This window comes from Geotrypetes seraphini, chromosome 7 (genome assembly GCF_902459505.1).
Source record: "Geotrypetes seraphini chromosome 7, aGeoSer1.1, whole genome shotgun sequence".
In the NCBI taxonomy this organism is placed as follows: Eukaryota; Metazoa; Chordata; class Amphibia; order Gymnophiona; family Dermophiidae; genus Geotrypetes; species Geotrypetes seraphini.
Genome location: NC_047090.1, coordinates 164,133,200 through 164,154,210, shown reverse-complemented (window position 1 = coordinate 164,154,210; position 21,011 = coordinate 164,133,200). Strand labels below are relative to the sequence as shown.

General features: G+C 46.8%; 1 protein-coding gene across 2 annotated transcripts in view; it reads right to left on the bottom strand.

Moving 5' to 3' along the window:
* Nucleotides 1-490: 490 nt before the first annotated feature.
* Nucleotides 491-21,011, bottom strand: part of DEGS2 (delta 4-desaturase, sphingolipid 2) — a 146,781-nt gene continuing 126,260 nt past the window's right edge. For both annotated transcript variants that reach the window (XM_033951869.1, XM_033951868.1), the window contains one exon: nucleotides 491-1,211. In XM_033951869.1, the coding sequence (XP_033807760.1) occupies nucleotides 1,071-1,211 (141 nt within the window). In that variant the 3' untranslated portion in view covers nucleotides 491-1,070. The remainder of the gene's footprint in view (nucleotides 1,212-21,011) is intronic.

The window sequence follows — 21,011 nt, the reverse complement described above, 5'->3', positions numbered from 1 at the left end:
CTCAGATCTTGTAGATTTTAAGATTCTTGCTGCGTATCTCTGCTCCCAGCTAACACTACTACAACTACTATAGTACTCCTCCGAAATTTGCAGGGGTTCCGTTCCAGGAACACCCGCAAATTTTGAAAAACCGCAAATGCGGTTTTGAGTCTGTACAAAGGCAGGAGAGGGCAGCTGGGGCGCCCGTGGGTGCAGTAAATCATACCCGGTATGCTCGGGGGCAGGGGGGGGAGAGGAGGAGGAATCGACTGTGCAGAAGGCTGATTGGCTGACCAGGGGGTGAGAGGAGGAGGAATCGGCTGTACAGAAGGCTGATTGGCTGACCAGGGGGTGAGAGGAGGAGGAATCGGCTGTACAGAAGGCTGATTGGCTGACCAGGGGGTGAGAGGAGGAGGAATCGGCTGTACAGAAGGCTGATTGGCTGACCAGGGGGTGAGAGGAGGAGGAATCGGCTGTGCAGAAGGCTGATTGGCTGACCGGGGGGTGAGAGGAGGAGGAATCGGCAGAAGGCTGATTCGCGGACTCATTCCCTGTATTTTCTGACCAAAAGACGCAGTCAGAAAATACCACGAATAACCGAGTCCACGGTTTGTGAACCACGAATACACGAGGGAACACTGTTCTACTATTATTATTTCTATAGCACTACCAGATGTACGCAGCACTGTAGTGAGTCACAAAGAAGAAAACAGTCCCTGCTCGAAAGAGCTTACAATCTAAACAGCCAAGACAGACAAACAGATTATCATGGATACCGTTAAGGGGGGGGGGGTGTTCTATGTTGGCTTTGATGAACCAGTGATTTGTTATTTGGTTGTTTTTTAGTTCCTTTGGGAAGTTTTGAATTTTTGTTTTACTACAGAAAAAGTCTTGATAAATTTGTGCAGAGATTATATTTCATGTTGAAGATAACAGTGGCATTATGATGTCACAATACCAGCTCTAGTTATCAGAGGCTGAAACTTTTCACACTCTTTCTTTATTCAATTTTCTATACTTTTCTTCCAGGGGAGCTCAGAACTGTTTACATGAAAAGGCAATATTCAGTCTTGAGTAGTACAATTTTAGTCTCATTCATTGGTAAGCTTGACTATTCTTTTAACTCTTGAGTATGGCCCAATAGTATCTTCAACAATGAAATCCCACAGAACACGAACCCAAGAGGAGTGTTGAGGGAGGTTGTCATAATATTCTGCCGCAATCTTCTTTACCTGAAACCAAAATAAATAAAATTATTGCACACTACCATCCGGGTAATCGGCTTGACTTTTTATACTTTTTTTTACAGGTAGCAAAAAGATGAACACTCTGGCTGCGCATCAAAATCTGCTGTTGGGTTTTATGGAACATTTGAGGAACAAAATTAAAAAACAACCCCTTCCAACCCCCCCCCCCCCCCCCACCTATAGCATGTATTTCCCTCCTCTGCATAATACAGGCAGTCCCCAGGTTAAGTCGGATTTGTATGTAACTCAGATCTTGTAGATTTTAAGATTCTTGCTGCTTACCTCTACTTCCTGCTGACAAAAGGGTTAACTGTCCCTTCCCGTGTTCCCTCTAAGGTACAGCATGCACAACCATAGGTGTCAGAACGGTGGGGGGGCCTATAGGGGCCCTAGCCTCCCCAAAAACTGCCGAGGCTTCGGTTTCCCAAGCTTACCACCTCCTCCTTCCTCCCTCCTCCCCAGTGGGACCCTGCGCCACCATCAGCTCTGGACTTCCCCACACCTGTCCGCCCGCCCCTCCCTATCCCTAACTCCCCCAGATCATTATTATTATTATTATTTTTTAAATTCTTTATTTAAACACTGCGCCCAGCAAACAACAAAATGGCAAAACCAGAAAAGCAGTAAACAGTGTACAGTAAATGCAGTACCCCTTCCCCCAAGAAAGATCCCCCCCAAACCCCAACCCAATCCCCCCTCCCCCCCCCCAGAGAACCAGCTGGCTTGCTAAATCCCCAAAAATCACCACAGGTCCCCACCCAGCAGGATAAGCGCAAGAAAAGGAAAGGAAAAGAACAGAAGTCAAAACATCAATCCCCTAGAGTACCCAACCCTCGGTTAGTTCACCACAGGCAAGGCAGGCCGACCCTCCACCTCCAAAAACCTACCCCAGAGATCCTCAAATTGTTGCCTCCGGCGGGTTAGTAAAGCAGAAAGCCTAAATTTCTCACACACCCATCCCAATTTCACCCTCATCATCGCCACTGTGGGTATCGTGGGGCTCTTCCAGTGAGACGCCAATACTAACTGAGCGGCCGTAAAAGCCAGGAGCGCCAAATTGTCCTGCGTAGCCTCCACTTCCCCCGGAATCACCCCCAATAAAGCAGTGTCCGCTCTATAGGCCAGTCCGCATTGGAGAAGTTGCCCCACATAGCTAAACACCTGAGTCCAACAATCCAAAATGTGAGGACACTCCCACCACATATGGAAAAACATACCCCGAAGACCACACCCTCCCCAGCATTCCCCCGTACATGAGGTATACATCTTGCTAAGCACCGCAGGTGTGACATACCAGCACACTAGTAGCTTAATAACATTTTCCACCAACTGCGGAGCCACCGCCACATGGTGTATACGCAAGGCAATCTGTTCCCATTCCTCTCTCGTATAGGTGAGCCCCAAATCCTTCTCCCAAGCCCGCATATAAGAAGTCTTCTGATCAGGAGCGGCATGCAATAGACAATATAGGATCGATATGCATCCCCTGCGCACCGGATCCCCCAACAACAACTCAAACCGCGAGCGCCGAAAAGCAGTATGGTCCCCCACTTTGGCACGCATAACATAGTCTTTCACCTGTAAGAATGGGAACAAATCACGCTGCTCCAAATGAAATTGAGCTTGGACCTCAGGAAACCCTTGAATGTGCTCCCCCTCCAACAGCTGGCCAAAACACCGCAACCCTCTACGCTCCCAACGACGAAAGACACCCTCCTCCCTACCCGGAAGGAAATCCTCTGCATACAAAATAGGAAGAAAGTGTATGCCCCGCGCTTTGCCCACCAATTTCCAAAGTTCCCCCAACCACACACGCATCGTCCAGCATGTAAATGGGTTAGAGATGGCACCAATCTCCTTCTCCCGTAATCCCACCCACGGCAAGTATGATAAAGCACCAATACCCCTTGGTCCCCCCATGAGACCCTGTTCCACCTGAACCCATAGTTTAACTGGAGCTGCATGCCAATCAACAACTGCCCTGAGCTGTGCAGCCCAATAATACTGTTCTAAATTGGGTAGCCCCAGGCCCCCCTCCTCCTTGAGTTTGAACATGGCCAATCTCGCAACCCTGGGATGCCTACCCCCCCACCCCCCAAACAAAGCGCAAAAGACTCCTGTGCCAACGAGAAAAATACAGTCGGGGAATTTCGACAGGTAGGGCTTGAAAGAGATAAAGAAACCTGGGGAGGATCATCATGCGCACAGCCTCCATTCTACCCATCCAGGAAAGGTACAAGGAGTCTCATCTAGCAAGGTCCTGCCGCAAAACCGCAACCAGAGGTAGATAATTAAGGCGGAACAAGGAGGACCACTCCACCCCCAGCTGGATCCCCAAGTATCTAATAGGACCTGACACCCAACGAAAGGGGACCCGACATTGCAAATCCCGAACCACCTCATCCGGCACCGAAATGTTCAAAATCTCCGTTTTAGTCAAATTAGCTTTAAAGCCAGAAATCTGCCCATAAGCCAACATCAGATCCTGGAGAGCCAGAAGTGACCGCTCCGAGCCCTCCACGATGGCCATAATGTCATCCACAAAAAGTGACAATTTATGCTCAACCCCCTGCACCTGAAGACCCCGCACAAGCCTAGATTGACGAATACGTTGTGCCAAGAGTTCAATCACCAAAGCAAACAACAAGGGAGAGAGTGGGCACCCCTGTCTCGTTCCCCTATGAAGCTCAAATGGCTTGGAGTAGACCCCATTAACTTTGACACAAGCCATCGGGATATGGTAGAGAGCCCTGGGTCAGAAGCTAAAGCAGACAGGAGCACAGGTGGTCTTCTCATCGATCCTCCCAGTAAGAGACAAAGGTAAAGCCAGAGAAGAGCGTATCAAATGGACAAACGAGTGGCTTTGCGGATGGTGCATTGAAATGAACTTTGGATTCCTAGACCATGGAGAGGCGCTACAGGGACTACAGGGACCAGATGGACTCCACCTGACCAGAAGAGGTAAAAATGTATTCGGACATCGACTAGCCCACCTACTTCGTAGGGCTTTAAACTAGGTAAGTTGGGGGAGGGTATCCACTCACATTCCAGAGCAGTAAGAAACTATCCTGAGGTGGCGAGCCACAACCACACTTCTGAGTCCAAGGTAAGTACCCATACTATACACGATAAAATGGGAGTCACACTAAATAAGAAGGGAATCTCTTCACAGGGACTTAACAACAATAAGGTATGGAAGGCTATGTATGTTAATGCACACAGTTTGGGCAACAAAATACTAGAATTGGAGACTGAAATAAGGAACGCAGACCTAGATGTGGTGGCAATATCTGAGACCTGGTTCACGGACTCGCACGGGTGGGATATGGTTATACCAGGTTACAACTTGCTTCGTCGAGACAGAGAGGGCAAGTTAGGAGGAGGGGTAGCACTATACATTAAAGAAAACATCAAGACTACTAGAATCACGGATGTTAGATACTCCGGGGAATCCCTCTGGGTGAACCTGGCCAGAGGGAACGAAAAATGCCTATACCTTGGTGTGGTATATAGACCTCCAAGACAACAGGAAGACAAGGATATAGAACTGATCAAGGATATAGAGAACATCACTTTGCGTGGAGACACAGTTCTGCTTGGGGACTTCAACATGCCCGATGCAGATTGGAACACACTCTCTGCGACTACCTGTGGCAGCAGAAGAATATTAACCTCCATAAAGGGTACACGACTCAAACAAATGGTACTGGAGCCCACTAGAAACCAGGCAATACTGGACCTGGTACTCACCAATGGAGACAGCGTCACAGAAGTATCGGTAGGCGATACGCTGGCCTCTAGCGACCATAACATGATATGGCTTAACCTCAAGTGGGGTTTCTCTAGATCAAATACAGTGACGAGAGTCCTCAACTTTAGAGGCACAGACTTCGAACGCATGGGAGATTTTGTCCATCGGGAGCTGCAAAACCAAGCACAAACTGACAATGTGGAGAATATGTGGTCGACTCTGAAATCCACCCTGCATGAAGCAACAAATCGCTATGCAAAAACGGTCAACAAAAGTCGGAGAAACAAAAGACCCCAGTGGTTCAGTACTGAAATTTCGGACCTCATTAAGGAGAAGAAAAAAGCATTTATTGCCTACAAACATTTAGGAAAGCAGGAGGTAAAAGAAGACTATCAGGACAGGTCTAAGCTGTCAAGAAGGCAGTCAGAGAGGCCAAGCTCCGAATAGAGGAGAATCTAGCACGGAACATTAAGAAAGGGGATAAATCCGTCTTTAGGTATATTAGTGACAGGAAAAGAAACAAAGATGGGATAGAACGACTTAGGAAATCGGACGGGAATTATGCAGAATCGGATTCCACTAAGGCCGAACTACTAAATGAATACTTCTGCTCGGTTTTCACCTGTGAGGAGCCGGGATCCGGTCCACTTTTACGGACAAGGGAAAGCCAGAAAGACCCGTTTCAAGACTTCAAGTTTACGCCCAGTAGCGTCTACTGCGAACTTTCAAGACTCAAAGTAAACAAAGCCATGGGACCAGACAACCTACACCCCAGGGTGCTCAGAGAGCTGAGGGAAGTCCTGGCAGAACCATTATCTGTGCTCTTCAATCTCTCCCTAAGCATGGGAAGAGTCCCCTTGGACTGGAAAACAGCTAACGTTATTCCACTCCACAAAAAGGACTGCAGGACAGAGACGGCGAATTACAGACCGGTAAGTCTCACATCCATAGTATGCAAACTCATGGAAACACTGATCAAACAGAAACTTGATACAATCCTGGATGAAGAAGATCTACGTGATCCCCATCAACATGGATTTACCAAAGGCAGGTCCTGCCAATCAAATCTGATTAGCTTCTTCAACTGGGTAACAAGACAACTGGATGCCGGGGAGTCCCTGGACGTAATGTATTTGGACTTCAGCAAAGCTTTTGACAGCGTCCCACACCGAAGGTTATTGAACAAGTTGAAATCGCTGGGATTAGGGGAAACACTAGCTGCATGGGTTAAGGATTGGCTGAGCGGTAGACTTCAGAGAGTGATGGTAAATGGTACCCCATCCAAAACATCGAATGTGACCAGTGGAGTACCACAGGGCTCGGTCTTGGGTCCAATCCTATTCAACATATTCATAAGTGATATGACCCAAGGGATCAGAGGAAAAATATCATTGTTCGCCGACGACACCAAACTGTGCAACATAGTAGGTAAAAGCACTATGCCTAACAACATGACACAGGACCTACTACTATTAGAACAATGGTCATCGACTTGGCAGCTTAACTTCAATGCTAAAAAATGCAAAGTGATGCACCTGGGTAAAAGAAATCTGTGCAGGACTTACACGTTAAATGGTGAGACCTTAGTTAGGACCACGGAAGAACGGGATTTAGGAGTAATCATTAGTGATGACATGAAAACTGCCAATCAGGTGGAAAAGGCTTCCTCTAAGGCAAGGCAAATGATGGGTTGTATCCGTAGAGGTTTTATCAGCAGGATGCCAGAGGTCATAATGCCACTGTACAGATCCATGGTGAGACCTCATTTGGAATATTGTGTTCAATTCTGGAGACCACATTACCGGAAAGATGTGCTGAGAATTGAGTCAGTTCAGCGGATGGCCACCAGGATGGTCTCGGGGCTCAAAGATCTTCCGTATGAAGTAAGGTTGAATAAATTGCAGCTGTACTCACTTGAAGAATGAAAAGAGAGAGGGGACATGATCGAGACATTTAAATATATCACGGGTCGTATCGAGGTGGAAGAGGATATCTTCCGTCTTATAGGACCTTCTTCCACCAGAGGGCATCCGCTGAAAATCAGGGGAGGGAAATTTCATGGTGACTCCAGAAAGTATTTCTTCACTGAGAGGGTGGTCGATCATTGGAATGAACTCCCACGGCAGGTGATTGAGGCCAACAGCGTATCAGATTTCAAAAATAAATGGGATATTCATGTGGGATCTCTAATGAGGTAAGGGCAGGGGGTGGTGAGCAAAATCAAAGAGAAGGGTCAATAGAGTGGGCAGACTTGATGGGCTTTGGCCCTTTTCTGCCGTCATTTTTCTATGTTTCTACTTAACTCTTTGGCATGGCAACAGAGCCTCACACCTGTTATGATGAACACATCTCATGGTCAAGAATAGAATTCTCGAGAATTGCATTTAGTAAGACGTGTCTTGTGATAAGAAAGGACGGAGGGATGAGGCTCAGAAGTTGCTGATGTGATAGATTAAAGGGACACTTGCGGGAAAAGGATAGGCCTTACGGTAAACTGAACAGACTTATAGCGTGACACAAATGTATAAACCAATAAATGAATTTACAGATGTAATGACGTGTAAGAAATGACCAATAAAGATATATCATGTGATTTAGACCAACATGGTGCAGGCCACCAAGAAATGTATAAAAACAGGCATGTAAGAGGAAGTAAGGAGAACAGACATCAGCGAATCCTCAGGCCTGAAGATCACGTTCTGTTACTCTATATGCTGAATGATTTCTTCTTGTAAGTTGTTACTGAATTGTTAATAAATATACTTATTGATTGATACCAGTATATAGAGTGTGAGGTCTCTATCTCGGTGTAGGCTCCGACAGCAGCTTACTTCACTTCCAATAGGTATCCCGTACCCGAGGACCTCCCCAACTCAGATCCACCCATAACGAGGCATGGTCGAACCACCCAATAGTATCAATTTTCGTGTCTAGCAACTTTCCCCCTCACCCTTTATCAACACAGATCAAATCAATACGAGTGTATACCTCATGTACAGGAGAATAAAAAGTGTAATCCCTACCCATCCAATGTTGCACCCGCCACCCATCCACAACATTAAGGACTTCCAAAAATCGCTTCAAGCATTTCCTGTCGTATTTAAGCCTATCACCTCCCTTACCCGTGGAGTCCCAATCCGGGTTGAGTACCAGGTTAAAATCCCCGCCAACCACCAAATGCCCAACTGGCGGTGGCCGGCCAGTAGAGGCAGCGCTCTGAAGAGGCTGCATGTGGTCTGTCCCGCCGAAGCCTTCCCTCTGCCACATCACTGATGATTTCACTGATGACGTGGCAGAGAGAAGCCCTGGCAGAGCAGGCCGCAAACAACTTGTTCACAGCTGGGCTCTAACGGCTGGCCACCGCAAAGGTATGTCAAATCTCATGGTGAGGTAGTTGGTAGGTGTTGCAAAGGGGGATGGGAGGGAGGGATGGAAAGCTGCTGCACATGGGGGGGAGAGAGGAAGAATTGTTAGACATGGGGTGGAGGAGACACGTGAGAAGCAACAGAGGTAGAAAGGGATGAGAGGGAGAAAACCTGCATATGGTGGAAAGGAGGGAGACATGCATGGAACAGAGAGAGCGGAAGGAATGTTGGACACTGGGTGAAGAGATGGTGCATGGGGAAAGAGAAAGAAAATATTGCACATGATAATGGAGGGGAGGAAAGGAAAGATGATGCATGGAGGAGAATAGAGAGGTTTGACCCAGGACACAAGGCAGGGATAGAGAGAGAAATGGTTTTACATGGGTCAAATTTTTTTTTTTTCGTATCAGTCTGCCAGTGTTTGGTGGTGTGCTGTGGCGATGGACAGGGGAATTGATGTTCCCTCAGGCTCTATGTGGCTTGCTAGGGCAGGAGTGGCGCATTGTGGAGGATGCGAGGGGCGCGCTTTGATGGAGAGGGTGGCTCATGATGACATCCAACAAGCAGAGGAGGGCCCTTTAGTGATCGGAGAGACCTCTTGGCTTTGTTCTCCTACTTTGCGGAGGTCTGCTCTGGCTCTTTCAGTCTGTGGCGAGGGTGTTTTACTAGGGAGCCCTACCATCGTTTCTTCCATCCACTACAGCGGGGCTCCGACATCGCCCTGACTCCATCGTCAGTGGAGCTGTGACGCGCCTGATGGCTGTGCCTTCGGTTCACCACCTTCGGGAGTTGGGTGATGGTTGTGCACCATTCTTCTGCGATCTGGGACTGTTGGACCCTTCCTGCCTCGGTGGACTCGCACTTCTTTGAATGTCTTTGATTGCCTCTGAACTTGAGTGCTGTCTCTCCATCTGGCAGAGGTTGACTGTTCTGCCTGCCACGATTGTGTCCTGCTGTGGCGGTGGAGTTAACTTCTGCTTCAACCTTGCACAGAATGAATCGATATGTTTCTCATTGAAGAACTGAGATCATTTTCAAAGTCTTTATTATTTTTTTTCTTCTACTTTTCCTCACTGTTTATTTAATTTATATTCAACCTGTATTTAATTCATAACCCCATAGTACCATGCACTATTTTCCTATGTTAAGCTTTTGATTTGTTATATTATTCGATACCCTTCCATCCCAGGTATTATTTCTTCTGCCCTTTGATACAGGTTGTGTTCAGAGATGTTTTTTTATTCCATTACTCCCTTGTCAATTTAGCTTATACTGTGATCCCAATCTGGGACAGACAGGGAAATTCCTTGCACCTCAGCATTGCATTTTAACAGTTCTATGCTTTTCTAACGTCAAAATTTTTTCTTCTATGCTGTTATCTACTTTTTTGTAACCACATTGAACCAAAAGGCATTTTGCGGTATATAAATAAAGTCGTATGTTACGTTATGGTTGACAGTGGGCAAGAAACAGAAATGTTGGATATGGCGACAGAAGTTGGATGGTGAGCACAGAGAAAGAAGAAAAGGTCAAATGGGCAGGAGACCCTGGTGAGCGGGTTAACAGAAACCAGAGCCTGCGATCAACATGATTTGAATAATAAAATGACCAGATAACAAAAAGTAGAAAAATTAATTTTATTTTCTATTTTGTGATTACAGTATGCCAGATTTGAAATGTGTATCCTGCCAGAGCTGGTGTTAGGTCTTAGCTCATGCTCGCTGTCTAACAGAGGAAAAGTCTGTATTTGGTTTTACATCACAGCGCCGACGTGAGGTTAGAGAGAGCAAAGTGGGGTGGGATGGGTGAAGAGGCTACAAAAGAAACCTGCCAGGACCCTTGAAAAAAACATCCGATTGGGCGGTGAAAGTGAATCAAAAAATCAATTCAATAGGCCAAATCGAATCAAAAATGTTGCCTGAATTGGGCAGTACTACTGTACCATGCACCCAATTGGAGGGAGGGAGGGAGGGAGGGGTTATATTTATTTTATGTTTGATTTTACTGGCAGGATGGTTATGTATATGAGGCTCAATAAAAGAAATTTAATACCCGATTCTTTTCTGACCATTCGTTTCATGGTTATTACTATAAATATTTTTTTAATATGGAGGGGGGGTGGGTGTTAAAACATTATCAGTCTCGGGTGTCAAATACCCTAGGACAGGGGTAGGTAATTCCGGTCCTCGAGAGCTGGAGCCAAGTCAGGTTTTCAGGATACCCACAATAAATATGCATGAGATAGATTTGCATCTCAAGGAGGCAGTGCATGCAAATCCATCTCATACATATTCATTGTGGATATCCTGAAAACCTGACCTGGCTCCAGCTCTCGAGGACCGAAATTACCTACCCCTGTCCTAGGTACACCATTGCCTGGACCTTTAAATTGCAGCCATCCCAGTAAGGGAATACTGTAACCAAATGGCATACACCTCCTCTGACTTGGTATTGTCCTGCCCTTAAAATTGTGCTGCCCTAATTGGCTGCTTAGTCTGGTCTTAGGTTTAGCCCTGCCCTTTACATGAATAAAATTGTTTAAAATTACACTGTACTAAAAACAGAACAACCATTGAACTAATCAATGTAATAAATCTGTTCCACAAGAGTCACGTGATGTTCTGAGCCGAGTGAGACGTGTCTTACTTGTGCTCCGGGGCCCCGGGGCCCCTCGTACCTACCTTGCTCCTTTTTTGTGAGTCCTGTGCATCTCTCACTAGTCTGGGCAGTGCATGGACAAGTTTCTTCGCCTATCTAGTCCGGTCATGAGCGTAAAATCGACCCGAGCCGTCAAAGACCGTGAGAGCAGAGCAGCGCAGCCTGAAATGAAAAAGGCGGCGGGGGATTTGGGCTCCGCGCTCCCCTTGTCAGAGGCCCACATTGCAGCGTTGTCAGCGTCCGTTATAAGAGCGCTAGACTCCCGTTTTGACCAGCTATCAGGCCAGCTTACCACACTTGAATCTCTCCTGACTGAGACCACGAGGCGGACGGGTGAACTGGAGCAGCGAGTCTCTGCGGTGGAAGACACTGCCACGGCTTCTTCAGTGGATCTGGCATCTATGAAAGCTTTGCTTCAGCGGCAATGGGAAAAACTGGAAGACCTTGGGAATCGCTCAAGATGGGATAATATTCGTCTGGTGGGTCTTCCGGAGGAGATTCCAGATTCCCAATTGCTTTCTACACTGGAGTCATGGCTCCGCACCACATTACCCCTTCCGGACGGTGTATGACCCCTGCGGCTCGACCGAGCACACCGCCTGGATCAGCGCTCTGATGAGCGTGAGCGCACTCGGGTTACAATATTCAAGGTGCACAACTCAGCGGTGAAGGCTGAACTGATGCAGCAATATAGGAAAAATCAGAATACCCTTTCCTTTGAGAGTGCATCGGTTCGCCTCTTCCAGGATTATTCGCCCGCACTTCAAGAACGCCGGAGGCGCTTCTCCCAGGTGTGCACGGCACTGTTTGACAGGAAGCAGCAGTTTCAATTGCTTTATCCGGCGCTGCTGAAGATTTGGACCTCATCTGGATGACGGACCTATGATTCAGCGGAGGCGGCACAGGCCTATTTGGACGCCTTGCCTGGAGAGTCTGGGCCTTCCTCGGCCCCCTGAGATCGCTGGCCTGGCTAGAGTGTTGGCTAGCGCTCTCCGGAGGAGGGGACTTTTTCTCCCTTTTGGCCTATTTGGGCCTAGAGATCTCCTAACGATTTCAGACCCTATTGTGACCTGGCTCTGCGAGGCGGGGGGGGCTAGGCTACCCCGCTGGTACTGAACTGCCCCGCGTTTTCGTTTGATGTTTGAGGGCAAGAGTTGGGCCATTTGACTTGAGTGAGTCTGCAAGGGAACAGAGCGAGGACTGGAGCTTCTGGTGACTGGGATCTCTCCCTTCTCCCTGTCGTGGGCCCATGATTGTTTGCTGACTGAGAAGTTTGGGGGCTGGTTAGGTTTCTGAATGTTTGTAGCTTGTTTATGGGATATCTGTTCTGTATGGGCTGGGTATTGTGGTAGTGTTTGTTGGGGTTTGTCTTTCTGGGGGGGGGGACATGTTTCCCCGCTAGCTTGGTGGGTTTTTTCTGATTCCGGGTGGGTTCCTCATTTTGGTGATTTGTTGGATTGCACTGCCTCTCCTAGTTTCTATCTCTGGAGATAGACTGTATGAACTCTGGGAATTCTTTCTTGGGGGGCATTCTGGAGGGCTGGGGAGCCCCCTGAGGTGTCTGGTTCTCTGTGTGTGGTGAGTGGAGTGTATCTGCTTTGGTGAGGGATACTGTGGGGGTTTTGGTTTGATTGTACTCCGGACAGAATTCTGTGGAGCGGGTGGGGTGGGGGGATTGGGGGCCCTGTATGCATCTAATCGTGACTCTCTCTCCTCTTCACGTTTGTGGAGTGGGGTTTTGAATTGTGGTTGGGTTTATGGGAAAATTGGTTTGGGTGGTTGGGGGGGGGGGTTGGGTTGGGATGGGTGGGGTTTGTAGGGGGGGGGTCCTCCGTCAATATGTATGATCATTTTGTTCACTACTTGCAATGTTTTTGCTTTTGTTTTCTGTCATGCCATTTGTTTGATATCACTGCTCTGGGGGGTGGCTGGGACCCTGGGGTAGTCCTTTTCTTTTTCTCTTTTCTTTTCTTTGTTCCTCTTTTCCACTCGCTTGCCTGAGTACCCCCTTTAGACTAACTTCTTGGAACGTTGGAGGCATCACGTCATCGATAAAGCGCTCCAAGATACTAGCAGCTTTGCAGCGGTATCGGTCGGACATTGCTTGTTTACAGGAAACTCGCCTGACTGACGCAGAACATCTTACGTTACGTCACTCCTGGGTGGGGGAGGTTTATTCTGCTTCTTCTCAGGGCCATCATGGCGGAATTGCGGTGTTGGTCCGCAAATCTTCGCCGCTAGGGGTACAAGTTCTTGATAAAGCCGCTGATGGTAGATCGCTTCTTCTGCGTCTCACCATGGGAGCTCACTCCTATCTCTTACTGGTGGTATATGGACCTAACTCGGGTGAATCAGCCTTCCTACAATGATTGCTTTCTCTTTGTTCCCGTTTTCCAGGGGATCCTATTATTCTACTGGGTGACTTTAATTTGGTGTTGGATCCAGACTTGGACAAGTCTGGATCACCTGCTATCCCTTTGGGGGCCAAGGGCCGTCTTCTCTCCGATTTTTGTGATGTTCTATCTGTGGTGGACCCTTGGTGCCTTCTCCATCCTGAGGTTCGCGACTATACTCATCTTTCCCGAGCCCATGGTTCCTGGTCGCAGATCGACCATATTTTTCTGTCTACGCCTTTGTTTTCTTCCGTTCAGTCGGCCGAAATTGGCCCTTTGAATATTTCTGACCATGCGCCGATTTGGGTGGACATTCACTTGGGCACTACATATCTTCGCACATCCTCGTGGCGGTTCCCGTTTTATCTTGCTCAGGATGCAGAATTTTGGTCCTTTCTGCAGACTCAATGGCATGATTATTCTATCAATAATGCTCCGCACCTAGACAATCCGATTTTGTTTTGGGAGGCAGGGAAGTCTGTGCTTCGAGGACACATCATTTCTTTTTTGAGTGCCCGCAATAAGCGCATTCATGGTGGCATTGTTAACTTAGAACGTGCCTTGTGAGAGGCTAAACGATCCTTTCTTGCGCACCCTTCGAGGGAGACGCGTGAGGACTATTTGACAACTCAGGCTGCCTTGAACTGCTTACTTCATTCTCGTTTCCAAAAATGGAGGGCTTTTCATCGCCATCGTTTTCAACATTTTGGTAACAAGCCTGGATGCCTTATGGCCCGATTGGTTGCTACTGAGAGTAATAGGAAACCGATTCTGTCTCTTCGGACTCAGAGTGGAGGGTTGGCGACTACTACGCCTGATATTTCAGGGGTCCTTTTTGATTTTTTCCAACGGCTTTATGACGCTCCTGAGGATGTCTCTTCAGATTTGTTGACGGATTACCTCCACTCTTCTGGACTTCCCCGCCTATCGGAGGAAGTAGTGTCCTCTCTTAATAGCCCTTTCCTGGCGGTTAAGTTGGAGTCCGCCATCAAAGCTCTTCACGCTGATCACGCACCGGGCTCAGATGGTTTTTCGGGAGATTTCTATCGAATTCTTTCCTCTACTCTTTGTGACCCATTGTTGGCTTATTTTAATGCTGCCATAGATCAGGGCTCTTTTCCCCGTTATGCTAACGAAGCCCTCATCACCCTACTGTTGAAGCCTGGTAAAAGGGCTGACTCTCCTGGCTCCTATCGCCCTATTTCTTTGATCAATGTGGACTTAAAACTTTTTGCTCGAATGTTGGCTGAACGTCTCGCTCCTCATCTTCCCCAGCTTATTCATGAGGATCAAGTGGGTTTTGTTCGGGGTCGCCAATCCGTTTGTAATGTTCGAAAGGTTCTCTTTGCTTTAGCCCATTGTCATGATCACCAGATTCCAGCTTTGTTTGTTAATCTAGATGCTTCTAAGGCGTTTGATAACGTCCATTGGCCCTTTTTGTTTCGTGCTCTTTAATATGTAGGGTTGGGGGGGTTCTATTTAGATGCTATTCGTTCTCTCTATTCTAATCCCAGAGCTTCCCTTTTGGTCAACGGGACCCGAACAGATTCTTTTCCCATCCTTCGTGGCACTTGGCAAGGATGCCCCCTCTCCCCCTTGCTGTTTCTTCTTTCTCTGGAACCATTGTTGTGTACTCTTCGGAGGTTTGCGGAGGTGCGGGGCCTATCAGTGGGTGAGATTGAACTAAAGACCTTAGCATTTGCAGATGACCTGTTCTTGATTCTTACTCGCCCTGAAGATTCGTTACCGTCTGCTTTGGACTTGATTTCTGAATTCGGCTTTTATTCGGGACTGTCGCTCAATCTGGACAAGTCCTTGGCCTTACCCTTTCCTCCTGAGTTACGTGCTGCGTGGAGAGGTGCTTTTCCCCTTCGCTGGACTGACTCTACTTTGAAATACTTAGGGGTATTTATTCCCCAGGACTTGTCTTGTCTATATCGTTTGAACGTGGAGCCATTGCTTCAAGCCCTTCAGAATAAACTGCATCTGTGGGAATCTCTACCCTTTTCGCTCCTAGGTCAGGTTCACTTGTATAATATGCTCATAGTCCCCTGTTGGCTTTACGTCTTTCAGGTCCTCCCTCTGTACTTGATGTCTCGGGATGAGAGACGACTGGAACGCATGGTCCAGTGATTTCTTTGGGCTGTGAAACGGCCTCGCCTGCCTTATAAACGGGCGGCGACACCGTGGTATAGAGGTGGGCTGGGTTTGTTGAATCTTCGCTATCTGACTGTTGGTTGTGGCATGCGCCATATTAATGATCTCTTTAGGGGCACTTCAGCGTTCACCAATACTCCTTTGGAACTTTCTTGTTTTCAATCAACTCACTTCAGTGCTTATCTTCATTCTCTTCCTTTTCTTGAGCCTGAATCTCTCCCTATGAAGGTGCTTCATCATCCCTTGCGGAAGGTTTGGTGCTGGGTCTGCAAATTTCATTCTCTTTCTGCCTCTGTCACTCCCTTTCTTCCTATCCGCTTTAATACATCCTTTCTGCCTGGAATTGATGGGCTGAGTTTTGCTCGATGGGAAGCAAGGGGCATTCATTATGTTTTTCACCTAGTTGACGATGATGGGAAAATGAAATCCTTTGCACAGTTGCGAGAAGAGTTTGATCTTCCGCCCACTGATTTTTTCGCTTATATGCAAGTACACCATTATCTTTCCTCTCTACCCTCTAGTTCTTTGAACACCTCCTGCCATGAGCTATTGTCTACGGCATTCACCATCGGTTCCCAACTCTTGGTCCCTCTCAAATTCCATCATCGTCATTTGAAAGATGAATCCCCCTTGTTTGATTATTCCAAGTTGCGGGAAGTTTGGGTGCGTGATCTAGCAGTGGAGCTGCCGCCTGATGTAATTCTTCAGGCTGTACGCCGGCTGCCTGCCTATCGCAAATATACCACTTTTTGGGAGCAACACTATAAGCTGATTTTCCGTTTGTATGTTTCTCCTAAGAGGGCCTATCTATCTACTCTACGTGAGAATGCAGCTTGCCTTCGTTGTCATGCTCCTGAAGCGGGCTTGGGACATATGTTCTGGTCCTGCCCTGCTGTTCAGGTTTTTTGGACTGCTATATTTGCTTATGTGGGAAACCTTTGGGGCATTACCATTCATCCTTCCCCTTTGCTTTTGTTTGTCAGGGTTCCTCATTATTTCCCTCGAGTGAAGGGAGTTGCAACTTTTCTCAAATGGACTGTGCTTATTGCCCTGAAATGTATTTTGCTGCACTGGCTTGAGCCTGATGCCCCAGACTATTCTCTCTGGTGTTGCCGGATGATTAATCTATTGATGTGGGAATGAAGGGATGTGAAAGACCTGTCCTCGTTGCCAGGTCGTTTATTCCAGAGCACCTGGGAACCATTTTGGACCACCTTGACTCCTTTAGCCCGTAGCCGTTTGCTTAACTGTTAATTTTCCTTGATTACTGTGCTTTGGTTATGTTTGGTATGACTGTATCTTTTGGGTTAACTTTTGTACTATTTTTTGGATGGAGGACCCTCTGGGGGGGGGGGTTTGGGGGATTGGGTTTTATTGCTTGGGGGTTTTTTTGTGGAAAAGGTTGAGCTGATTGAGTCTTGTACCGTTATTGTGATGCTGTTTTTCTTTGCTCAATAAAATACATTTGACTATAAATCTGTTCCACATCTCAATTATTTTCCGCACAGTTTAATGAATAACTAGAACGTTTTGCCTCTACAGGGCAACAAATAACCTTTCAAATATGCTCAGCATAATAGGATTAGAAAGCAAATTTACTATTTTAAACATCAATAAAATGTGTTCATTTGATAGTCTGCCTTTTCCTCAAGTAAAAGCACAAGGTGGCTTACACAGAAATATGAAAAAAATACTGTTTTATATGGTTTAAGTAGTAGTAATATATTTTTTAAAATGTATATACACTTCTCCCTCCATATTCGCTGTGATATAGGATTAACAGAACCGCAAATACAGAAAAACCGCAAATAACTTTTTCATATGAAACCGTGAATAACACGATGGGAGACCTGGTCTGTTCCTGAAGGAGAGGCAAAACACGGCGAAGAAAGTGCTGGGAATCAGTAATTTTCTCTGTAAACGCTTGGAATTGGTGATTTCTTTTTGCAAGCTGATGTAATTTGAGGGGAGGAGCCAGCAAGCTAATAACCGTGAATAATCAAAACCACGAATGCTGAAACCGCGAATACAGAGGGAGAAGTATATATATATATATATATATATATATATATATATATATATATATATATATATCCTATATAATAAAACCTTAAGCCGCACATACGCACTCAAATCTGCGTACTTCCGTGATCTCTGATCTGTGAGATGTAGGTCCGTAGCCGGAGTGCGCATGCGCGAGTCCCCAGCCTTACTGCTTCCCAGCACCTACCTACAAAGGACTGGCCGCCAGCGTTGGACTCCCTGCTCTCCAGATCGCGGTATCGGCTCCTCTCATGAGCCGCACCAGCGTCGGAGAAGGCTTCCGACGCTGGTGGAGATCAAGAGGAGCTGCTTTGACACTCACTCGGAGCAGGCTAGACCATGGGCCGGGCAGGGAAGCGCCAACAAAAAGAGACTCCAGCCGCTCACCGCTCAATGGGACCAGGCAGCCAGCCACGCGAGGGAGGGAAACAGAATGAAAAAAAAGGTAACGTGCAGGGAGAAGCTGGGCCTGCCTGCAGGAAACGCGATAAGGGAAGGGGGGGGGCCCTTGGAGCAGGCTAGACTGTGGGAGGGAAGGGGGAGGGACAAAAGAAGCAGGTCACATCGTGGTAAGAGTAGGGAAGGGGGGTGAGGGAAAATGCTGCGACTGCTGCACAGGGATCTGGAGGGGAAGGGAAATACCTGCTGCTGCACAGGGAAGTGGAGGGAGAGGGAAATGCTATTGCAGCTGCACAGCGAAAGGCAGGGAAAGAATGACAGACAGACAGCAGGAGGGAGGGAGACAGAAAGAAAGGAGGAAAGACACGGGCAGGGAGAGGGACAGAAAGACAGAGAAAGGGGCCCAGGGAGAGAGAGAGAGACAGTGGGAGGGAGAGAGACAGAAAGACAGACATATATTCTAGCACCCGTTAATGTAACAAGCTTAATGACTAGTATATATATATATATGTATATATATATATATATATATATATACATATACACATACACACACAAAGTAAAAATGGAGGCACTTAAAAAAACTATTGAATCATTACGATCAAAAACACTACATTTTGGAAATATGGTCTGCCATCCAAATATCACAAAAAGCATTATTTCTGTTATGAAGAAGCTTTTAAAAAAGGATGTGCGTCAAATAAAATTACCTCTCTTTTGAAAAGGTATGATTGCATGCCAACAAGACAGGTCAGTTGCCAAAGCCCAGTGTAGGGTTTTATTTTTCAACAGCTTATGTAGACAATAAATGTATTTGCCAGCAGCTGATAATAATGTATGTGCAACAGAACAAACACCACAAAAAGCAGTCAGAGGAAATGAGCAGGGAACAAGCTACAAGAGGCTCCAGCAGGGTAATGTGGAAAGTCCTCATCAACTGAAAAAATGGGAAGGGGGAAGAAAGGGACATACCTAGGTGAAACGGTGATCCACCGATCAATACAGTTCCTCATGAGAAGAGGAACGACTGCAGTAAATCAATTCTGTCGCTCCCTTTGCTAGAGAGGTGAAGTTTAAATTTACATCAGGCAGCTGCTAATCAAGGAGTGCCTCTGCTGAGCTAAAGCCAACACATTACAAATCCAAAGAGGGAGAGCGTTACAATCGGTACACAATGCCACACAGCTAGATTAGTAATGGGAGTCGACAGTAAAGCTTTTGACAGTGTCCCACACCGCAGGCTGCTAAGCAAGATGGAATCGATGGGGTTAGGAGAGACACTAACTGCATGGGTCAATGATTGGCTGAGTGGCAGACTTCAGAGGGTGGTGGTTAATGGTACCCTCTCTAAAACATCGGAGGTGACCAGTGGAGTGCCGCAGGGCTCAGTCCTGGGTCCACTCCTTTTCAACATATTCATAGGGGATCTGACTCAAGGGCTTCAAGGTAAAATAACACTATTCGCCAATGACGCCAAACTATGTAATATAGTAAGTGAATGCAGTTTACAGAATTATATGGCGCAGGACCTGCTTACATTGGAAAGTTGGTCCTCAACCTGGCAGCTAGGCTTCAATGCTAAGAAATGTAAGGTCATGCACCTCGGAAGCGGAAATCCATGCAAGACGTACTTCTTGAACGGAGAAACTTTAACTAGGACTTCAGCAGAACGAGATTTAGGAGTAATCATTAGTGCAGACATGAAAACTGCCAATCAAGTGGAGAAGGCTTCATCTAAGGCAAGGCAGATATTGGGTTATATCAATAGAAGTTTCGTCAGCCGAAAGCCTGAAGTCATAATGCCGTTGTACAGGGCCATGGTGAGACCTCATCTGGAGTACTGTGTGCAATTCTGGAGGCCACATTACAGTAAAGATGTGTGCAGAATTGAATCGGTTCAGCGGACAGCCACCAGGATGATCTCGGGGCTCAAGGGTCTCTCGTACGAAGAGAGACTGAACAAATTGCAGCTCTACACTCTCGAGGAACGTAGGGAGAGGGGAGACATGATCGAAACATTTAAGTACCTCACGGGACGTGTCGAAGTGGAAGATGATATTTTCTTTCTCAAGGGACCCTCGGCCACAAGAGGGCACCCGCTCAAACTCAGGGGCGGAAAATTTAATGGCGACACCAGAAAGTATTTCTTCACAGAGAGAGTGGTTGATCATTGGAACAAGCTTCCAGTGCAGGTGATGGAGGCAGACAGCGTGTCAGACTTTAAGAATAAATGGGATACCTATGTGGGATCCCTACAAGGGTCAAGATAAGGAAATTTGGTCATTAGGGCATAGACATGGGGTGGGTAAGCAGAGTGGGCAGACTTGATGGGCTGTAGCCCTTTTCTGCCGTCATCTTCTATGTTTCTATGTTTCTATGACAAGGCAGCAGATATTACGCCAATTCTGAAGCAATTATTTTGGTTACAAGTTGCATTTTGGATGCAACATAGAAAATTTGCATGATGGCAGATAAAGGCCAAATGGCCAATCTAGTCTGCTCATCCACAGTAACCATTATCTCTTCCTCTCCCTATTGGCTAAGGCTCTTTATACCTGCATTGTGATGTCATAGAACTTTAGTAACATTGAAACATAGAAAAATGATGGCATATAAAGGCCAAATGGCCCATCTAGTCTGCCCATCCGCAGTAACCATTATCTCTTTCTCTCTCCGAGAAATCCCACGTGCCAATCCTAGGCCCTCTTGAATTCAGACACAATCTCTGTCTCTATCACCTCTTCCGGGAGACTCTTCCATGTATCTACCACCCTTTCTGTACAAAAAGTATTTTTGTAGATTACTCCGGGGTCAATCACCTTTTTACTTCATCCTATGCCCTCTCATTGCAGAGTTTACTTTCAAATGAAAGACTCGACTCGTGTGCATTTACAGCATGTAGGTAAACGTCTCTATCATATCTCCCCTCTCCCGCCTTTCCTCCAAAGTATATAGATTGAGATCTTGAAGTCTATCCCATTTACCATCAAACACTATGGCATTTTCAACAAGTTGTGGC